Source organism: Tachypleus tridentatus, chromosome 9, assembly GCF_004210375.1.
Source record: "Tachypleus tridentatus isolate NWPU-2018 chromosome 9, ASM421037v1, whole genome shotgun sequence".
Lineage (NCBI taxonomy): Eukaryota > Metazoa > Arthropoda > Merostomata > Xiphosura > Limulidae > Tachypleus > Tachypleus tridentatus.
The window spans coordinates 120,946,301-120,969,796 of record NC_134833.1 but is presented as its reverse complement, the minus strand read 5'-3'; the positions used below and the strand labels follow the sequence as shown (position 1 = coordinate 120,969,796).

Below are 23,496 nucleotides of genomic sequence, written 5' to 3'. Positions count from 1 at the left end.
CACCCAACTGAACACAGAATTCCAACATCAAGCATGAGAGAACAAGGAAAAGCATCTTAGCCAGAAATGCCAAGAGACAGAAAAGTATATCAAAAAAGGGAAACAAGACACTTTTTCAAGAAGTTCAAATATATAACAGCAAAAGTGGAAGTTTTGTAGAAAAAACAAAAAAAGATCCAATGGAAGAAGATGAGTTCAAGACAAGATGGAAAGCACATACTGAAGAGCTATACAAACGAGAATGCAACATGACAAACATTCAAGGAAAGAGAATTCAGTAATGAGCCCATAATAATAGAAAGTGATGTGCAGTGAGCATTGAATAAACTTGCAAAAGGAAGAACACAAGAAGTTGATGAAGTGACTAAAGAACTGTTCAAAGCAACAGAAGAGTTGGCCATTAAGGTCCTAACAACTGTTTTTCAACAAGGGTGGAGGAAGATGACCTAAGAATGGAAAAAATCAGTGTGTATCCCTTTAACAAAGGAATGGAAATGCTAGAAAATGTGCAAACAGCTGTACAACTGCCTTGATAATACAAACAAGCAAAGTTATTCTTAAGATCCTGCAGAAGAACTTAAGCCTTTTATGGAAAGAGAACTGCTAGATTCAGAAGTGGTAGAGGAATATGAAATTAAATAACCAACATAAGATGGGTAAGGAAAAGTGCAAGATATAACAAAAAAATAGTAGTTTATCTGTGTTTCATTGATTAGAGCTAGCATGTAGATTGCATGGACCATACACATTTTTGAAATGTACTCAAAACAGGGTATGGCAGAACATCTGATTCTTCTGCTGAGATTTTACACCGAGCAAGAGATTATACTGAGGGCAGAATGTAGAGATACAGAATGATTCAATTTTGGAGAAAGAGACTTCAGGACTACCAGGTTTGGCTTTTTATGGCCAAACTGGTATTTTTGAAAACTTGTTGGTTTTCAAATATTTTGCATGCAGGCCAAATAACGTTTGGCCTTATTTTTAGCTTTTTAAAGAATAAAATCATCATAAATGAATAAAAGGAAAAAGTGATAAATGGAAAATTTCATTATAAACATGTAATTTCTATTTGTATTGCATTTCAACTTTTGTTGCCAATGTGCCTACGTGTTACAGTTGTATGGTACTCATTCAAAATAAGTTTCAAATGTGCACATGCCTCAAATATTTGTTGCATAGGTGACTAGATTTACCTAATAAGTAGCATGTTAATAGCCAATTAGCAACTTTCCAATAGAAACTCAGTTTTTAATCATCCTGGACATCTACATGTAGTTTGTGAATAAACATCCTGTGGTAGAGTGTTACAATATCAAAGCAAGAAGTAAATGTTATACTATTAAAAATGGTGAAATAGAAAACCTCCTATGAAGAAGAGAGAAGATATAACAAAGAATGGAAAGGAAAGTTCAAGTGATTGACACACAAAGGCAATGAAACAAGGGAGGAATTTGGATTTGATACCAAACTGAAGACTGAATCTTATTTTGAAAAATTAAATGTTAACTCATTGTTGAAATAATTTGAAATCAAGTGCAGTGTGCCTTTAACATGATATTATAGCATATGTTTAGTGGGCAAGTCAGATTTAATCAAAAATTACAGCAAAAAAAAAATGTTTACTTGAAAACCTAACACTGAATTGTACAAAAGTGTTGCACTCATAAAAAAGTGGTTGCCATGGCATTATATGAAGATTTAATTAAAAAGTTGAGAAGAAGTACATTTATGTTACTGATACATGAGTCAACAGATTTATCTACTATTGTGTATTTAAATTTTTTTCCCAAAGACAACGTTATGAAAATATAATTTTTGGTATTACAGCATGTTATGTTAGCAACTGGTGAAAATCTACTTCAGCTAATGTCAGATTTTATGAAACAAATCAACACTGATTTGGCAAACTGCACAGGTTTCTCATCTGATGGGGGAAAATAATATTTGTGGTGCCTATAATTCCATGCTTTCACGATTTTGACAGGCAGTGAGGGAAATGTGGGTATACGCAGTCTACCCTCATTCTCAACTCTCCCCAGTCTACTATTTTCCAATCCATGCAGCTATATTGAGGTGTTAGATAAGCATAACTCATTTTAATATATGACTGTTAACATGTAGTATCTCTTATTTCTAAGACTGATTTACCATTGTAGAAAAATTTGCATACTGAAGTATATTAAAAGATAGCATCTTGAACCTGATGGAGAAGAAAATTATGGAAACATAGGCAGTAAAGAAGGCCAAGTTAGATGCAAATAATGTCTGTCGTTCAATGCATGCACCTGATAATGCCTCTAAAAGTGATAAAATTTCAAAAAAATTCAAAATGTGATCTTCCAAAATGCTGGTCACTTGATATGTACTTAACCAAAAAAAAGTCCATGGCTAATTGTGAAAAATGGAAAACAAGGATGTTGTGTATGCAGCAACAATAGTTGCTTTGGGCTTGAGTGAACACAGAATACATCTGTCTTGTGCACGGTGCAGTGTTGGAGTAGAAGTGAGATGACAAAGCAAAACAACTGACAAGTTTAAGACAATATTTTTAACTACAAAAACAATGAAGCTCATAACACATGCCAAAAAATCAATGAAACAGCTGATAAAGCACTCAAAAATGCAATATATGAGCCAGTTGAAAAGGAAGAAGCAAAAACAAGCAGTTTTTAGAACTGAGTACAAAAGGCAGACCATATAGAGGTATGTATTAAGATACTGCACTGTAGGAAAGAAATGGCCTTGACTTAGGATATTTTCTACACTCTTGCAAGTCATATAGATACTGCACGCCACATAGGCAAGAAACTGCAACAAACAGTGGTGAAGGATATAATTTCTGAACAACCTAAAATGTCTATCATGATTGACCACTATTAATGGTAAAACAAGCCTACTACTTGTATTTATATTCAATTTTTGGTGTTATCTCAAATAACAATAAAGTTATTCAACTTTATTTTTGGTACATTTATTTTCAGATACTTTGTATATGTTAATGTGCACATATCTATAATATACTAAAAATTTCACAAAATTATGTTTTTCTATTTGAAGGGAATTATTCCACATCATTTATATTCTTTACATATTTATTTATGCAATATGAACATATTTAATGTGTGTGGCTCTAACTAATATTTCCAGATTTTCTTTATACCTATCACCCCAAAAGTGTATACACAGTTCATAGTAACCCACTTCCTTTCCTGAAGAGAGGCATCTTCATCAAATGCAAACATCACAGCCTGGCACTGTATCAATAACATGCTTTAAAAAGTTACCTTCAAATCTAGAGTACTTATTAGTGTAATTGAGAAATCTGATGTCATTGAAAATTTGATTAAAGAACAATTGCTCATTCGGAACAAAGAATTTGGTTCCTTTTATGTGGAAGCTTATTAAGATACTTTTGGTAATTTCAATATAGATATATATTTTGTATTAAAATATTGTAGATGTTGTGAATCCAGTTTTCAAGCTATTTCTTTATTCTAACTGTAAACTTCCGCGAGTTGGTAACTTGTGTGCCCTGCTCACAACTGCATATCTGGAATTAAATGAACTTCATTTGTAACTAGTGTTGAATCTGAACCCCGAATGTCCTGCCTACACAGTCTCCCATTACACAACTAACAGTATTTATCAAACACTTCTTTGACAGTCAGAGAAATGACAATGTTCCTTTTTTGTTTACATTTACAAACAACATTCCCTTCTTTATCACTTAGTCAAACATTTTCATTTGTTATATAAGTGCCAATACAATTTTTTAATGCTTAGAAAAGCAAGTTTTTATTCTTTGTCATATAAATAATAATGCCTTGTTGTTTTTTCAGAATTTGTAGTGAATACTGAAAGGATTTATGCTATTTCAGCATGAAGGCTTTTTCTGGAATAATGAATTAACAATATTACCCTCTGTTGGTTTAAAAAGTTTCTTTGTCACTTAACTAGTTTCTTCTTTAAAAACTGAACTGAAAGTGTCGCCATCTGTTGCACATAAAAAACTAAATATATTTTTCTAATTTGGTACTTAGCCAATGTTGTATTCTATAAAATCAGCTCTCCTTGTACATTTTTAAAAATTGAAAGAGGATGTAACACGAACATAGAGGATTCTATAATCCAATTTGCTATAAAATTGTTTTTGTAGGTTTTCTACATTATTTATTTGATAAACAATTCCTTATCTCACCTGAACCATTAATAAAACCACAATATTAGTGTAATTAAAATACATTTCTTATGTTTTAACAAGAATATTTTATCAATTTATTTGGATTTAGTTTCAGGTTAACAGTGAAGAGCTTTATTCCTTTCTCAAAGCTCTTGTTTTTAACACTTTTATAAAAACATACTATATTTATGTATTATTTTCACACACAAAAAATTACACTGCCTTCAAAATATAAACTTTAAAAGGTTTTTGTAGTTTCATTAGCAGGCCTGTAATTACCAATAACTAATATAGACACACTTCATTACATGTAAAACAGTACACACTATTGTTGTTTTCATTAATATTTTTTTCACATGTGTATAAATCTTAAATTTTGTCTAAAATCACATTTTTAGTAGCTTTATAAAAGCTACCAGCATAAACAGTTAAATGCTGAATTACTAGGCCTGCTTCAAAAACAAAATCTGTTATTAAACTCAAAAACACATTTAGTTTATTTTTCTGTTGTAGTCAAGAACAAAGCTACAAAATGAGCTATCTTTGCTCTGCTCACCTTGAGTATAGAAACATCCATTTTTAGCATTGTTAGCCTTCAGACTTACTGGTGAGCCACTGAGGGGGTGGCATACCTGACCATATTTAAAATTTGAAATGATATACACCATTGTAACTACTATATGATTGTGACAAAAAAATAACGCATTTTATCACGCAAAAATGAAGTAAGAATTTATAGCATAGGTTATATTACACTAGGCTAGATCGTACCACTCGATGGGAAGAGCTAATTGTATGGGTATCCGAGGATGAGTAGCTAAAATTACTGGAATTACTAATGACAACATCTGAACTGTAAACAAATTTGTTCCACCAGGTGTTGTTTTGTGGACTAGAAGTTTCTGATGACTCAGAAGGCCTAAGCTTGTCTGAGAGTTCTAAGTTTGTAACATTTTGTGGGTTTGTAACTGAGATGTGAGGTATTTTGTAAAGATATTGGTTGGGATCAATTTCATCTAAAAATGTGACTGTGCTCTTCCTAACTTTCTTCTGTTTGTAATTATTCTCTGACTGTCCAGAATGAGAAGGGTGTGTAGAATGCAGTTCTAAAGAACTTACTCTTGCTACTTGTGGAAGGCTGCAGCTACTGCGACATGTGCGTCTAAGGTATTGCTGCTTCAAGATAAATTGACTTGAAACTCCTAGAAATTCCAAAGGTCTGGATTCTCGTCTAGCTAGTAGGTATTCCTGATGTTTTAGAAAATCTTCTACTTTTACTCCCTTTGCCTGAGATGGTTGCAAGAGGAACCTTTTTGGTACTCGAGAGATGGGATGGTTGGGTGGTTTTCCTCCAAACCCAAGAGCTAGGAGAACTTCTTCTGGATCCCCTCTTCGGGCCTCCAGCAAAGATTCCACACTAGGAAGAACAAAATTACCAGTTTTTATTACCTTGTTTTTATAGTGAACTACTTATATGATAATAAAAATGAAGACAACAAAAAGGACATGTTTTACTAATATAGTTGTTGAATAATAATACTAAAGACCATAAAAAAACAGGAACAAATATGCAAGGTAATAAAGCCTTAGCCTGTTCATGTGTGTTCTCACCATATATCTCTGAACAAACAGAACTACATGTAAAATATGAGGAAAGTGCAAGAGGCAGAGCAAGGTTAAAGCAGTTACCACTACAGACATAGATGTTTTCAATCATTTTTAAATTTATGAACTTTTACATAAGTTAGTTACAAATCTGCAAGCATCTGGTCAGCCAATGTAATGTGGTTGAAAATTATAGAACTGAAATTTGTTTTGTTACAAACTGTACCCCCCCCCCAAAAAAAAAAAAAAACACAAAGAACATCTGTTTCGTTAAGTAGAAACTTTACATTATCCAAAAAACATTATTTTAACTTTGTTTCTTTAATCTATGGAAGGAAGATTTTAGTTAATATCCAATATAAATATCTTAAAGATTTATATCTAGCTTACCTAGACAGACTGGATATTCCAGAATAACTGGAAAAATCAGAATTGAAACTATTTTGTTTACTTTGCAAATCTCCAAAAGACATGCGACGAGACTGAGGTGAGAGAGAGTTGGCCATCCTGTTGAAAAATAAGGGTTTCAATGTTATAGATCTTTAGTTGAAGAAAATTATCTTCATAATGTTAAAATACAGAAGTCCATCTTAAACAGCTTTTCTTTCTATTATTTTGAATGAGTATGCTCATAATCTACTAAAATAAGCCAAACTCACTGAAAAACTTACCTATTAATAGCTGCTTCTTTAAGAACCCCATCTAAGTTGCGAGCTTAAATTTCATAGGGAGATAAAAATTATTAATTGGCAATAAATCGTAATAAGGGAACAAAATAAAAGTAAAACTGCACTGATTATCTATTTCTCTGTACAAGTTTATTGAAATGCATTAATGCTCACACACACATAAATCAACACAATTCAAAATAAAACTCTCAGAAAAGTGAAAAATTATTTCACTTTTATTTTAACTAATTTTCACAAAAAGTGTCAGTTAAGTAGGTGTTTTTTTATAACTTCACTGGGTGTGTACATAGGTGTAAAAATATCTTTGAGCCACCACAGTTTATGTATTTACAATAACTTATCAAATTTATCTAACATAATTCAGAATTGTTGAGGTAATGAGCATTTCAGGCAAAATGTGTGTTCTGTTACAATGATTATTGTTATTTTAAACTAGTTTCCAAATAAACAATCAGTGATGAGGTTTAAAGTTAATTATGTAAATTTATGTAAAAGACATCCAAAATTATCAAAATTTTGTAATAATAATTTAGCTAGAAACTACAAAAATTTGAGTAATATTATATTTTTATAAGAATTAGTAAACAGTACCAGTTTTTTTTTTTATATTGCGCAAGTTCCACTTCAAATTATAAAATATTAAAGCACGACCTATGACCCAAAAATAACATTATGTCAAAAAAACTTTCTTTAAGAAACAAACAACTTTAGGTATGCATTTGAAGGACATTAGATGGGTGTTTTAATGATAGGACACATAATGGAATCAATTCAAGATATGAAGCTGGTGAGCACAGCAACAGGTACAAGAACAAGGCAGGAATTGTGAGCAAACTCATAATACAGTTGAACAATTTTTTTATTATTATTATTATTTAGAAAGAATGAGTGTCATATTTTTTTTAGGTAAGATAGCTAGTATAAAATACTAGGTTTTGAGAACTTTGATAAACTGCAAATGACTAGTGAATGGAAAGGGGACAACTTTGGGTTCTATACTGAGGCTTTAACATAGAAGCTAAAATGTCAGCCTCTTTCCATTCAATAGGTACTTGAAGACCACTGGTTCTCAAACCTACTCTGTCTAAAGTTCCATTGGAACAATGCATGTAAAATGTTTTTGAAGAATAACTTTTTACCCTCTGCCCCCAAATAGAGGTTGTCATCAAATGAACCTTCCTGAAGTTGTTCAGTTGGTGAAAATGAAACATCTGGAGTGATCTTCTCTGTTTGTGACCTTGGTAGTTGTTCACCAATGTTCTGTTTCTCTCCCACTGACCTGTGAAGCACATAGTTATTCTGGCTAACACTTCAAAGCAAACTATGACAAAAACTTGTTTTAAAGGACATCCTGTTAAAATACAAAAACTAGCTATCCATAGAGTAGTATTAAAAATTAATGCATAAATACAATGCTTTATCATTTATTGTACATCATTAAGCTAACAACTCTATGAATAAATGATTTATAACAAAATCTAGTATGTCAAGAAACCATAAATTTAATCAGAACATTAAATAATGCAGTTCAGTAAGAAAATAGTATGGTATAAAAATAAGACAGTTGGGAGTTGACCAAAATAAGAGCTATTAAAAAAAGTGAAAACCCTCAGTAATTCAATATCTACTTACTGGTATACTTTCCAAAAACATACCTACTCCTTAATATACATCATACATGCTATTAAATGCTAGCAGTTATCAAAAAAACCCATACTTAAAATTTTCCATTAAAAGCCAGTTGTCCAGAAACACAATTTCACCACAGACAAACTGAGAATAATAAGTCTTATTCAGGAATGATTATACATCATATATTGTACACTTAAACTGATTTTCTTACAAACAAGCATTGCTTTACTTCTTTTTATCTACCTTTTCCAAAAAAACTATATCTATATTTGAATAAAATTGCATATCAAAATGTGGATCAGTGAAAACTGTCCAGAGAAGATGACACTTGAAGCAGCTTCACTTCAGGATATGCCTAACATGATTATAGAAAGCAGCAGGAAACATGTTGAACATCAACTATGGCAGTTTATGAAATACCCTTTACCATGCATAAAAATTCCCTGAATGATGCTTATCATTCTCAATGTGCCTCTAAGGAAAATAATTTGTTGCAATACAAATGGATTTTATGATTTATTTTTCTAAATATGTTGCTTTCTTTCTTATCACTGAACAAGATTTAAATATGAGCATGACATTTAAATTCTTAAGACGTAGTTTATTCAAAATTATTGAAAGAAAAATCAATTTATTTAGTCATTCAGCACTGTCAAGATGCACATCAACCCTATAAGAACAAAATTTGTCAACATGACTAATCTTAAAATAATACACAACTTGAATTTACAGTGTTATCTTCACAAACTGACAAGCTTTTAGTAAGCATTAAGTCTGTTTTATACAAAATAATAAAAGTTTAATCATGTATTTCCACAAAAGCTTCATATGTAAAGTTCCAGAGCCTTTACCAAATCAGTCTGAGTGATATATGATCTTCATACAAAGAACAAAAATATTCCTTTTCATATTTCATTTCCATAACCTTTAAAACTTTTTAAATGGAAAAAAAAATCAGTACAATTTTATGTCTTATCTCTTATTGTCTCTAACTATCTGTACAGAAATCAACATACAGTGAAATGAATATTATTGTTTTTTCCTCTACACCAACTGCAGTATTGATGGGAAAGTTCTAAGTCATTTACATTAACAGTTTCAATTGTTAACCTTTTTCACTTAGTGTAGCAGTAATCCTCATGCACCAAAAACAATAAGTCAAAGCAGAAGCCCATTTTTTTTTTTTAGCTATTTCCTCTAGAAATAACGAAAACAGCAAATGATCTGAATGTTATATTTCATACTGTATCATGTTATTCATATTTCAGACATTTTAATCTACTGATCTTTTGTTAGATTAAGTTGAGAAGATTATAATTTTCACATTTTAGTAACTTTTGTAAAAAAAATATCTAACAATTAAAACTTACATAAAAGGAATTTTTAATACTCAGTGTGTACACAAGTTGTTAATATTTCTGTAAAAATATTACATATTATTTGACAAGCCTCATCAGGTCTCTTAAACTTTGGTGTTTGTTGCATATGATTTTACTGATCTTAAATAAGCCAGACTCTAAGTTTTAATCACACACTGTCTTAACCATCTCATAAGTTTTTTTATTAAAGCTATAAACAAATTTTCCAATTTCTTTGTAATATTGTAAATATATATATAAAAAAAAGATTTTGATTATGCTATTAAAATTGTCTTTAAGCCTTTTGTGTCAGGTCAAAGGCCATGTCATCACGTTTGCTGACTTGCATACAAAATATTATCGAACAACTATTTCATGAATTTATGTCAATAAGTTTAGAATCAAACTGTAGATTATAATTTGCACTTTAATATAAGATTTATTTTCTTAATTTAAAAGTAAATATTAAAAGAACACATTTAAATATAGATTTTATTTGAGTTATGTGGTGTGTTGAATGTAGCAGTGTTGAAAATTAGATGTTTGTGGTGTCAATATACTAAGTCTATAACTTCATACAAATTAGGAACTCAAATTAATAATATTATCAAGCTAGAATACAAAATTGAAACCTTGTTTTTTTTATTTATTTTGTTGATATATTATTTATATACTGAATCATACCTGGTGGCCCCATTCAACTCTTTCCATTTTTTTTGAAATGATTCCTTTATAATATACACTTACTTTAATATATATATACACATATATATATGTGTATAACCAATCAACAGCTTAGAATGTCCCCAAAGTGGTTTTCCCTGCCATTTTAATCTTTGAAAATGCTACAATGTTATTTCAATCCAAGATTTCAATGAGGTAGGGTGCGTCTTTAGTTTGCTGAAATTTCATATTTTTTAAATATAAATATATCTTAATTACTTAAGTCAATCAATTATAGTGGATTTCTATAGTATCAGTGTAGTTATTTATGATTCTTTGGTTATTCAACTTTATACATAAAATCTAAAAAAAAATTTTTGATATCCTCCATGTGCAAAATTCCAAAAGGCTTAGCAACCTATGTTCACAAGCAACAAGTACTAAAGGTTGTAGGTTGTAATGAGATAACTGTTTGCTTTATTTCTTGACTTATTGTCTTATATGTTATAAAAAAATAAGTTTAATAATTATTTCTAAATAGTAATAATATATACACATACATACACACATAAAACGTACAAGAATTGAAACGTGACTGTATATTACAAAATCCTAGTCCACTGAAACACAGACAAAGAAGACTAAATGTTAGTTTTATATTACGGGGTACGTGACCTGAGTGCACTTGCCCCTCATCATCAAGTTATCTAATGTTAAATACGCATGACTGGAAGGTCAATATAATAAAAATAATAAATACATTTATATGTAAATATATAGCATTATGAGACTTAAGCTATTTAGACTAAACATTTGTATTTTCATGTTACAATAATAATTAAAAAAGCACAACTTATATTTATTTCCTAATTTTTTTATATTTATGAGATTAGTCAAGTGACAGGCCCAATGATTAGAGTATAGAAAATAACAAAATATAAAGCCTTAATAAAAACAAATATTTCAAATATATATACTAAGTTTTAGAGATTATACAAATAATGTTTGAAATTTTTGGGACAAAGAATAGTTTTCTAATCATAACATGAAACAGCTTTGCACTCAGACTAGTAAGAAAATGTGTAAAACACTTCAAACTTGTATTTCATAATTTCATTCTTAATAGCTATACATTAAACTTTTCAAAACACACCTGCTTTCTTCTCCTGGAGCTAACTGAATTGAATTCACCCATTCCTGAACTGTCACTGGTGATTTCTGAGGTTGTATTGTTTGTTCTGAATAACAAAAAAATATGGAAATTATATCATTAGAATTTTAAATAATGAACAATTCATAAAAGAAAAAAGTAGCAGCTAATGAGTAACCTGAGCAGATGTGTCATGTTTGATCTTGCTAGTTTATTACTACAAGGGTGAACACAGTTTCAAACATCTGCTACTGTCATCCCAAGGGGATATCAGAAACATAAAATCCAATGTCACATTCAGTGACCTAAAAACTTACTTCAAGTCTTTCACCATGCTTGAGCAACCTTTCTCAGTAGTTTTAACCTCCAACTTAGTAGGAGGGCTACACCACACAGATAAGAACACCCTTCCAACCATCCCAAGTCCAACAGCAAAGCTTAAGAGTTTCTGGCTCTTAAACTATGGAAGGAGTTTATAGACAAACAAATACACAACATGAAGTTATCTAAGATAAAAGGGGTTGGCAAATAATACCAGTTTAAAACATTCACAGTTTTCACATTTCTTTACATAAAAAACTTGTATATTCTCACAGCCAAAGTAAAAATTATAGGAAAACTAAAATATCAAATTTGAAAATATCAATATGTATCACTCTCATTTTCCACCCACACATTATAGTGTTACTTAGGTTAGATTAAAACCTAAAGAATAATTCTTCTTAGAGCAATAAACATTATTCTTCTATTCACTTAAAGGGAGAACTAAATTTAAATTGAATACAAAGTCCTGAAAGACTCCTCAAAACATATTAAAAAGTTTACTACTATAAAAAACCAAAGAAAAATAACAATATGTTGAATATTTACACCAAACAACTTTGTTGTTTTTTTCAATTACACCCTATGATAGAGAATACAGGAGTTACTTATGGTATAAATGTCTGAAAAATGATACCACAAGCAAGGAAGAGAAAATACATATTAAGAGAAAAATAGCACAAGGAACAGGAGACCAACAGCTCAAAGATTGGTAAATAAGAACCCAAAGAACCACAGAAAGTTCCCAGTACAGGAAAGGGACCAGACAAAGAGAAGATAACAGGAAAGAGTTTATTGTCTGGCAAGAGGAAGTTAGTTGCAAACATTGCCCCATAGTAACAGATAGTTACTACATAAAAAAAAAAGGTAAAGAATGAAGTAAAATGACCTTGGTGAAAAGTGGCAGTAGATATTCCATTTATTTTGATTAGGGGTGAAATCAGAAGGTTGGCATGAGTGAGAGAAAAAATGAGCAACTACTTAGAGAAACTGTTTACAACCTGCAAAGAAAAGGACAAATTCCAAAGGTGTGACACACCGTCATGAAAAATGTATATCCAAGGTCAACTGAAGAGAGATCTCCAAAATGGAAGTTACAAAAGCATCATTCCAAGAAGTTTCAAAATGGTAGCAAATCTAATGAAAGACCAAAAAATATCATGAAATCCTTGTGGGATGAATCCTGTTAAAGTGAGAGAACAGTCTGCCACCTCCTACCAGAAAGAGAGAAATCTGTGGAAAGATGCATGTTGAATCTATGGGGTTAGAGTGGTTATTACTATGAGAGGAGTTGGAATAACTGAATCAATACAACAGAACTATGTAGAGAGAAAGGTAGGGAATTAAATGCAGAACATATTCCAATTATCCCTCACAGCCCAGACAAGACCCTCCCTTCCAAAGAAGAGTGGAGCAAGTGAATGCCAATATTTGTTTAGATGGAGCCAGATAATCCTATGATAAAAGAAATGAAGACCCAAAAGATGTATAAGTAAAGCACAGGTATACATTATCCAGCTGAAAACATAAGGGCTGTAGAGGCAGAATAGAATGGCACGGAACTAAAAGACACGACCAATGAAGACAAACTAGAGAAATAAGTGGAAACAGGAAAATTGGAAATGTGAAGGAAGGCATTTAAATGTTTAACTTTGTTAAACATAACCCAAAAGAAAAGTAATCTACATGGAATTTATGAATAATAAAGTGATTTACAGATGACAAGTTGATGACAGAGAGACAAATTCCAAATTCACAGGGACAACAAGAAAATAGGAATAAAAGCCCTGAACATGGTGTCAGACAGGTTCTACAGGTCTCACTCCTAACAAACAGGACACCATATACTGGAGATGATGAAAGGTGTAAAGGATCTGTGGGAAAAAATGGTAGGAAAGAAGATGATGAGAAAGAAGAGGTGAAGTATGAAGAAGGGGAGAGAAATGATGAAAACATTCAGATACCCAGAGTCACTGAAGAAGAAAGAACACAAGAAAGGGGTTACTTGATGTGACCCCCTAGGACTGAAGGCAGACAAAGGTGTTCATGAACTAGCAAGTAAGAAAATAGTAGCATAAGAAAATGGTTCCAAGGAATTTGGAACAACCCCAAGGGCCAGGTCTGTAAGCATATGGGAGAGACAAAGGCTTCAAATTTGGGAAAAAGAGAATCAGATATCCTACTTACAAGCTTTCAAAAACAAAGAAGCCATGTCAAGAAAAAAAACAAGAGGAAGGAATGGAAATTAAAGTGTCAAAAAGAACAAGGAGAGAAAGAAATGGAAATTAAAGTGTCAGAAAGAACAAGGAGAGGAAGAAATGGAAATTAAAGTGTCAAAAAGAACAAGGAGAATTAAGTGTCTCCACCAAATCTGTTGGAGTTGTTAGGAAGTGAAATGTGGAGATAGAATAAAGTAGCAGTGTAAAGATAGATAAAAATAGAGAGCTGAAAGGAAACAAAAGGGAGTAGAAAGAGAAATATCCCATGTAGAAAAAAGTCACAAGAGTTTGAGGATAAAAAAAATAGGTAAAATGGAAACAATCAACTGCATGAAAACAGATATAATCAGATAACTTGTTGAGACACCATGATTTACCATAGCATTAAGACTGTACAAGTTCCCATGACAAAAAAAGTACTTCACTACAGAGTAAAATCTGAGACCTGTTACATGCAGGCATATACTCTACTGAGCAATAACAATTGAATGTGAGGTCCATGAACAGATAAAGTACCCCCAATTGACACCGAATCAGTTAGAAAAAAATTTCTGAAAAGAATGACCCAGCATTGAGATTTTTGTGCACACACCCACACACAAAGAAGTTTGTCCTGTAGTTAAAAAACAATCTGCAGGACACACTGAGTGTTATTAATAGCAGTGATATATCAGCAATATTTCTACCTTCAGTAATTTGGAGTGTCATAATCCAAACTATCATTTTAATGAACATGCTCCACTGGACTTTTATGTCATAGGTCATATTTAAGGCAATCCAAAACAAAATACCTGAGATAAAACATCATGTTGAATGAGTTTCTTCCTTTTTCTTTATTCCTACCTTAAGTACAGAATCTTTATTGGATAGAAAAACATACTTTTATGGATTTTTTTTCCTCAAATTTTGTACCCTGATAGATCTTTACTACCTAAAATGAGGGGTTTCATCTGGGATAAATACAACCCACATGTAGAATGTTATCCAACAAAAATTTCCATACTTTAATGAACATTTTGCATACACCTAGCACAAAGTTATGTGAACTATTGGTCTAACATTTTTACAACTTCACCTAAAAGTGAACTGTTTCTAATTTTTTGTCATTTGGGTTAGACATGGTTGATTTAAAGCAGCAAAACTACAAGTTGAAAGGACATGCACATACACAAGTATTGGTTAAGCCAAGCAAACTGCATTAGCAGTTTCCAGCTAAAGTTTTCAAAAGAATTATACAGATGGTTATTTCTAATTATTCATTGCCAACTTTTAAGCACAGATTTACTAGATTTTATGAAATCATCTTAATTAAACAGCTTTTAGCATTGTTGTGATATTAACTTAAACAATTAGTATAAATAATACTTGACATGGCTGTACCAATTGTATGGAGACAATGACAGAAAACTGTTAATCTAGATTTCATGATGTTAATATAAAAGAAGCTATTGACACTATTTTGGAGAGAAAAAACTACCACCATACATTTTACAGAACCTGACTGATTTTGTAAAATAAAGGTCTGTTCAGAATAATAAGGTTGTGACACTAAAGTTAATGTTGGTTACTATAAAGTGTCACTGTCTTATTTGATGAGATCAGTTGCCGTGTATTGATAAAAAAATCATGACATCTAATCAAACCTTAAGCAAGAAAAAAGGTGTAGCAGCTTAAAGAAATGAAATCAAAATTGGCAACAAAATTTATTTGACCCACCATTATGTCCAAAGTGGGAAAAAAATATGGCCTAGCTAACTAACGAATGAAAATCTGCTGTAAAATGCTTATCACTGCTATAAGTGTAGTTACCAGTTTGGCTGCCAGTTTTGATTTAATTAGATTAAACTGCATGCCTAATCCTTTTTTGACCAAATTTTTTTCACACCTAAGGTGTTTTTGATTAGATATTAATTGGCATATATTATTGTAAGTAGCCTAATGAAGAAATTGTGGGGGTGGAAATATAAAGTTAGATTCAAAGGTGGATGAAACAAGTGCAACAAGGATAACAGGAATGTAGCATTAAAAAATAAAGGCATTAAATTAAATTGATTAGAAACTCAAATAAACAGAAAACTCATTCGAACAAAGGCAGTGCCAAGGAAAGAATGAGTCTATTACAATCATGTGCTAGTGCTTAAATATTTTACTGCACATGGAGATCATCTCACCTTCCTATCAGTAGAAGGTTACAGAATTCTTTTAATTTACATCATAGAATGGCACAATACACATACACACATGTATAGGCAGTAGTCTATTCAAGGCTTGTAGCATGTGCAAAAAACTCCACGGCAGTTGTACACAAGCTAATAGTTCTTAAAGGTGCAGAGATATGCAGTATTTTTTAATTTTACAATTAATATCATATAATTACAAAAGAGCGAGAGGTTTAAACTTTCTTACTAATACTTTCAAATTTTTAAAAGCTAGGTCACACATGATTTGAGGAACACAAGTTTTAGATTGATAACTTTGACAGTGGAGGTTGTACTACAAGATTAAATGTAAGAATTTTTAAAACTAAATGGAAATTTGTTCTTAGAAAGAATTATCTTTAACTTATTACTTTGAGTTTATATTCTGATGGAGTGGTAAATATGTAGATAAATATTTTAAAAGTTCATGCATCTGTGGTTTAACTCACCAACAGATAGTCTGTCAACATCAATCTTCAAGATGCTTTTTAATTCCTTTTTTGTCATATTAGCAGATTTGTAATGGATTTCTTCCCCTTGAATGGTGCTGTCTTGTCTTCTTTTTGGACATGCTACATTATCTGTGCCATCTAGTTTAGCTGGAACATTAAACTTTTTTGTCATATTTGTCTGACCACCATTTTCAATGCTGCTGTAAGTAGACGTCTTCATTTCGTTCAAACAACTTTGGTGTTTCTTCACATTCGAGTCCAAAATAGAGAAATCTTCACTGAATAGAGCAGTTTTTTTAATGTCAATGTTATCATTCACAGAATTAGATAAGATTTGCTCCTGTTTTACAGGTGATCTAATACTTCTATCTACTTCTATCAGACAGTTGTTCCTCTTCTCATTTTGTACGTCTTTTTCTTGTTTTTGCAAAACAGATGTTTGGTTAAATTGCTTCCAATAATCATGCTTTTGTTTAATTGCCAAAAGTTTCTCCTCAGGACCAAGGTTGCTACGAAGAATGTTAAGTACAGATTTCATATGTGAATCACCATACAGTTCTGAATCAGACTTAATATTATGGCATTGTTGGCTATCCAGAATTTTCTTTTCTGAAGCAGTATCTTCATGATTCTCAGATGCTTCTTTAAGGGAATTTTCTTTCTTTGTTGAGTAATGTGGACAAGATGCAGACTTTTTTATACCTTTAGCTGAGTCTCTTTCTAAAGTTACAACAGAAGACTTTGTAAGTTCATTTTCACATTCCAATACTGGCTGCGTTCCCAAAGAAAGTTCACTTCTCTTTTGTAACGATGCACAGACTGGTTTTGCAGATAATACTGTTGTGTTCGTTTTTTTCTTCCCAGCTGTACCTCTTTTACGTGATCCTTCTTTTCTGGTCACTTCCACTTTAGTTTGGCCTGATTTATTAAACCTATTTTGTGGTTGACTCCAGTGTCTTGTTTTTTCATGTAAGTTGGATTTTATATCATTATTTTTTGGAAAGACATTAATTGAGGTTTTTCTTTGACTAAGGAATGTTGGAATCTTACTGCTTAAGTAAGGTTGTGCAGATCTACTGCTGGTCAGATCTCCCAAACTTTCTGCCTTAGCTAGCAATTCAGCTCCTTTTTTCCAAAGTGGATGAGAACATACTGCTCTTTGAGCTGCTTCCAAATGAGATGAAGGTGAGCAAGAAGACTTATTACCTTTGGTTAGATTTGTTATTTCTTCTCTTCTGCTGAAGAAACGAGACCTACTTGTTTCTGTAGGGTTTTGACAGAATGGAATTTGCTGACTTTGTTTTCTAGCAGTGACATTCTGTAAAGCAACTGAAGCTCGAGAAACCAGTGTTTGAGCTCTACTAACAATATGTGCAGCCAAACTGTTATCTGAGTTTATGTGTTTAAATTCTTCCTCTTTGGTAGGATATGTAGAGCAATCAGGATCCACAACAAGCTCTGAAAGTGAAAAAATAATCTGTATGTGTATATAATTAAATAAACAGTTTAAAAACATTAATTGGTAATACAAATTCCTTTAATATTATGAATTTTATTAGTGATAAATTTAGGTACATATACATACCATTTTTCCCCCAAGAAATCAAGCACTACTGAAGTGTACATGTAAATGAAGACACTATTAGAGCAAAACTAAATTTACAAAAGTTTCTAACACATCAAAATGATCAAATTTTACAGCTAATATTATGAGAATCCACATTATGATTCAGTCATTGTTTTGTTGATAACTAAATAAATGTTTAAACACTAACTTAAATAAAATGTACATGCAGCATTTTCCCATTATTAAATTTTTTCATTGTATCAGCAAATTAACCTGCATTTTTGAGAATATTCAGCTTGCACAATTTTATCCAGCAAAAGCAAGGAACATTCCCATGCTTACATAATGTACATATACACTGCATTCTTAATAAGCAAAGAAAAAAAAAAGCTTGTGAACAGCTAATGTATGCAACCACAAAAAACACAATAGCAGTGAACTTGTGCATTGCAAGTATATATGTGGAAAGAAAGCAAAAGAAAAACCTTGGTGAAAATGACATCTGTACCTCTCACAGTTGAAGGAGTAACCATCATGAAGTGTAGGTCATCCTTGGACTGAAGAAAAATGAACAGAACACATGTAAAAGAACAGATATGAGAGTACCATATGAAATCTCCAATTTACAGTGAAATCATCACAGATATTGTGATAAGCCAAACACCCAACATTTATAACTCAGGTAATTGGTTTGATCGAAATTCTAAATGTCATGTTAATTACAACCTACAACTGAACACATTCAATCTGAACATTTAAAGAAAAAGATATTATTTTATTTATGCACATATTTATATGAACACGTATAATAACAATGCTCAAAATAAAATCATTACCAATTCAATTCCTCATATGGCTCATGTACATGTGTTTACATGCATTAATAATTAAGACTAACTATGCTAATTCAGTTTGCAAGTATAAAGTGAATGCAATAAAAAGTATGTTGAAGAGTTAATTATTACCCCTTTTCAATTTTTTTTTACTTCAAGAATGGGATGATCCAATAATTGTATTTATTACTCTACCCTAGAGGATAAACATGTTATATTAAAAGTGATTCTAAAGCCTCACAATCATATTACACTGAACACTGCTATATCTATTCTTGCTATATCTGATGGTTGTGCATTTTAGTAATAGCTATACAGCATAGTTTCTATTGCAAATAACATATTTTCCTCCTTGCAATCTTTCCATAATCTACCTAGTATATAAATGGTTACAAATGTACAGAAACCCACAGTTTCTGTATCTGATAGCTTGGCTGATATGTATATACATATGAAATAAGAATACTCATTTCTGTCTCCAGCTAACTGAGCTATGCAACATATGAACTAATATTCTGTGAAAGCAACTTGTGTAGTTTTTCTAGGCAGTGAAATTCTTGATCAAGTTGTTTACTGTAACCAAAGATAAGTTGATAGTTCATAAGTATTTGATGAATAAACACTGACAAATCCCTTAGCAACCTTACATATCTCAATCAAATTTCCTCTGACTCATATTTTTTCAAGAGAAAATAATTTCAGACATCTTAACCAGTCATCATATAATAATCTCTAGCACAGGTATCATTCCAGTAGCCTTCCTTTGAACCATTTCCAACAATTTAATGTCCTTCTGAAGGCAAAAGCCAACACAATACTCCAAATGATGCCTAACTAGTGAACTAAACAATAACTTCTATAGATTTGTATTCAATATTTCAGTACACACAACCTAATATCATATTTCTTCTACTATCAGCAACTGTGCACTGCTTAGATGACTTAAAGAGATTGACAAACTAGATCCTTTTCTTTTTTGTGGAAAGGTTATTTTCATCAAAATTATAATTCAAATTATAACTCTCATACATTACCTTGTATCTATTACAATTAAAGGCCATCTGTCAAATATTCCCCAACTTATCAAATAACCTAAATCTTTTAGTAAATCAGCAGCAAATATAATCAGCTATATAATGAAAACCCTGTCCATTGCAATGATTTTCTTATTTAATTTTGTGTATTGCACCTCATAAAATGCCCTTTGAAAATCTCAGCTCAACAGCTCTACACGCTTACCATAATTCAATGATATCTTTAATGTAAGTTGCACAATAGTAAGACAGAATTTCAGATTTCCCTTCAGTGAATCTGCATTAGTTCTCTCTTATGATATCATATTTCATGAAATAATTTTAGTTCATCAGTATTTTGAATTTTTTCCACTATAGGAGTAAAACTGATTGAACTATGATTTCTTGTGCAATATTTTAATCCTCCACTTTAAAACCAGCAGTAGTATTAGTAACTGTTATAATCTTCAGGGACCTGGGTATTGTCTTACGACCAGTCAAAATTGAAAGAGGTTTGCATATCTATAAAAAAAAAACCTTGGAGTAAATAATCTTTTTTGCAAAAACAGGTAACATTTAAAATCTCAGCCATCATCAAGTTTTCAATATAAACATTCAAGGTTAAATTGTCATTTTTAAGGATACCCTATCATTATCTTTGTCTTTTGATAACAAGAACGGTTTACTAGTCTGCACTTAATTTCTCTCCTCAAACTAATTTGAATACAACCTACTAAATATTTTTGTATGTCCTTTATTAAAGACTTTCTCAGACATAAAACACATTACAGGGTGTGCCTACACCTCTTCCTGAAATAAATCCAATCAAAAGTTTCCAGTAAAATTAGAAAGAAAATTCATTCATAAAACCATACTAGCATTCATTAGATTTCCACATGTTCTTTAGACTAAGTGGGAAAGAGGTAAAATGTGAGTGACTTCCTGCCAGCTTGCTCTGTCTCACATTTTAATCTGATACTTTTGTTGAATTGGTTTTTTTTTTTTAGGAGTAAGTATCTGTATAAATATAATACTGATAAACAAATCTGTATCTTCTCCTAATTGTAAGTGGGATTTCTGGATCTACTTAAGTGTTCATGAGTACAACTATCAGTATTAGTAGTAGTAGTTTCAATTTGTAACATATTACCAGTGTAAACAATTATCAAGGTAATTTCTTATTGGTTGATTTACTACCACATGACATTCTTCTATCAGATAATGGTCACACATACTGTTTCTTTCAAATGTTTGTGATTGATGTACATGAAGTTTTATTTCAAATGCACCATCTTCTTGTACATACTGATTTAACTTACTTGAAAAGTTGAAACATATCTTGTCATTATTAGCCCATAAATTTAATCATAAAACATTTGAAAATCATTAACCTTTTAAATGCAGCTGAGACATATACTGCACAAAGAAATAAATATCATAGCTTCAGTAAATGAAATAAAGATGGTAATGTTATTTCTCTTTGACATGAGTATATTTCTGGTTCCACGAACTCAACAAAACTGATCAAATTGACAAGGAAAAGCAAACTGACATAAAAATATTTCCAACAAACTACCATTACTTTATTAAAATGCACAAACCTAATAAAAAATTACACTTACAACGACATCTGAAAGCTGATCTATAATTTAACTACACACCTCCCCAAACTGTTCAGCAATACATCTGAGGGATTATGACATTAAAAACTGGGTTTTGATACCAATTGTTGAGACCAGATTAACCAAAAGAAAAACTGGGCAGTTGCTTTAATTATTCCAGATTTTTTTATTATTATTAGTAGTAGTAGTAGTAGTAGCCTTCTCAGGTAATTTTTCAACTTGAAAACTGTTGCATTGTAAAAACATTTTAAATAGTACAAGGTGGTTTTAATGGGTAAAATTTGAATGCATAAACAAAAACCAACAGTTTATAAGGAAAAGGGGTGACTAAAGCACTGAAACAGCTTGTCAGTCTTCTGGAGTATTAATTCAGCAGTGAGGGTGGGCACAGCACAAATAACCTATTGTGTAGTTATGTTAGTAACTAGCTATGCATTTCACAACAACTATCATAATATGTACAATATATATATGAGACAAACAGGAACTATTTCATGCTTGTCACTATAGACTTTAATTGTGCTTAACATTAGAAATATAATCTACCTCTTCATTGGTAATAAACTATACTCATTTCTATTAGGAAAAAAACTACTAGTCTATGAGTAGTCTCCAGCTTTGAGTTTCAATTTATTAATGACAAAAGAATTGGAAGGAAAAACATTCACATTGTTAATGTTTATTAACAGTAATAACACGTGAGACAGTTTGGATAATCTAACTTCCAACTCCAAGGTAAGTAAAGTGTTTTATTTCTCAGTTTATTTTTAGTACAATGATAATGCTTTCTCTTTTTTTTTTTTTTTAATTTCACACAAAGCTAGCTGTCCCTAATTTGGCAGTGTAAAGCTAGAGGGAAGACAGCTAGTCATCATCACCCACCGTCATATCTTGGGCTACTCTTTTACCAACGAAAGTGGGATTGACCGTCACATTATAACGCTTCCACGGCTGAAAGGGCGAGCATGTTTGGTGCGACAGGGATTCGAACTCGCGACCCTCTGATTACGAGTTGAACGCCTTAACCTACCTGGACATGTCTGACCTAATAATACATTAAACCATCCTACGAACATCATTACACTAACAAATATAAGTTACTAGGCTTATATTATAATTAATTTTGTTTACATAATACTATTATTAGCAACGACCTAGAAATTCTAGTATTTATCAAAATTACATCGTATGGCAACTTCCAAGACCGTAAGCTATAGTACTACAATGTAATAATAAAATGTACGTTTATGGTTTAGCCAAATTAAATAACTTTACCTATGTTCCATTGACACAGGGACTTTAAAGTACAAACTGAATATTCTCGAAAGTCATACCAAAGATACAAATGAAAACATCAATATTCTAATACTAATAACAATATGTTACAAAAAAAATCACGAATTAAAACCTATTCTACACATTAACTGCACAAGCAGGCTTAAGTGCGAAACGATGGATCACGCTACCTGGTGGGAACTAACTCAATATTAAAAGCTTAAACTTTAAAATTTAGATCATTAAAACTACTAACTTGTATTCTGAGGCGCACTGATTAACTTTACAACAAATAACAGTAACTACTACAAACAACAGAAGTAGGAATCAAAAGTTTTCACTCTGATTGAGTTTTTAAAAAGATACCATACACAATTTGAAAGAAAGAGAAAAGAGAACTTTATTTAGTACAAAACAAAGTGAAGAGTGCACAATGAGATAAGTAAAAGCTGTTTTCCCAGAGGAAAGAGCTCTCACTAAAAGATATTCTACATATAATTTGGACGAAAATCTAAATGAAATATCACAACAAATAAGTACAAACACAAATGGCATCGTCTCTCTCATAGTGCATACTTTACTCACTCAGGCGTTACAAGTAAAACCTACCAATCGAATTACAACAGGAACAACATAGTTCGCAGATCTAGACGCTTATACAATAACATTTTGTGTGAAAAAAGTTTTAGTGACACCACAAGAGAACGTCATATAAA

The 23,496-nt window shown here is 31.5% G+C and overlaps 1 protein-coding gene across 2 annotated transcripts; it reads right to left on the bottom strand.

Annotated features, from left to right (window-relative positions):
• Positions 1-1,101: 1,101 nt before the first annotated feature.
• Positions 1,102-22,953, bottom strand: olf186-M (Ki-ras-induced actin-interacting protein-IP3R-interacting domain olf186-M). 2 transcript variants are annotated; one of them, XM_076456906.1, is made up of 8 exons: positions 22,781-22,953; positions 18,056-18,083; positions 16,468-17,928; positions 11,284-11,368; positions 7,617-7,756; positions 6,460-6,502; positions 6,179-6,295; positions 1,102-5,600 (listed from the first exon to the last, which is right to left on the bottom strand). In XM_076456906.1, the coding sequence occupies exons 3-8, from the start codon at positions 17,006-17,008 to the stop codon at positions 4,934-4,936; spliced, it is 1,593 nt and encodes a 530-aa protein (XP_076313021.1). In that variant the 5' UTR covers positions 17,009-17,928; positions 18,056-18,083; positions 22,781-22,953; the 3' UTR covers positions 1,102-4,933. The 2 variants fall into 2 exon arrangements, with proteins under 2 accessions (XP_076313021.1, XP_076313020.1); XM_076456905.1 differs by lacking the exon at positions 18,056-18,083.
• Between the last annotated feature and the right edge of the window lie 543 nt (positions 22,954-23,496).

What these genes read in the sequence shown, in the direction of transcription:
- olf186-M (XM_076456906.1), bottom strand. Translation starts at nt 17,008, where the DNA reads ATGAAATCTGTACTTAACATTCTTCGTAGCAACCTTGGTCCTGAGGAG. An exon ending in CCTCTATTTGGGGGCAGAGG is followed by an intron (nt 6,503 to 7,616) that starts GTAAAAAGTTAT and finishes ATGAAATTTAAG; the next exon opens with CTCGCAACTTAGATGGGGTT. An exon ending in AAAGAAGCAGCTATTAATAG is followed by an intron (nt 6,296 to 6,459) that starts GTAAGTTTTTCA and finishes ATTTTTCAACAG; the next exon opens with GATGGCCAACTCTCTCTCAC.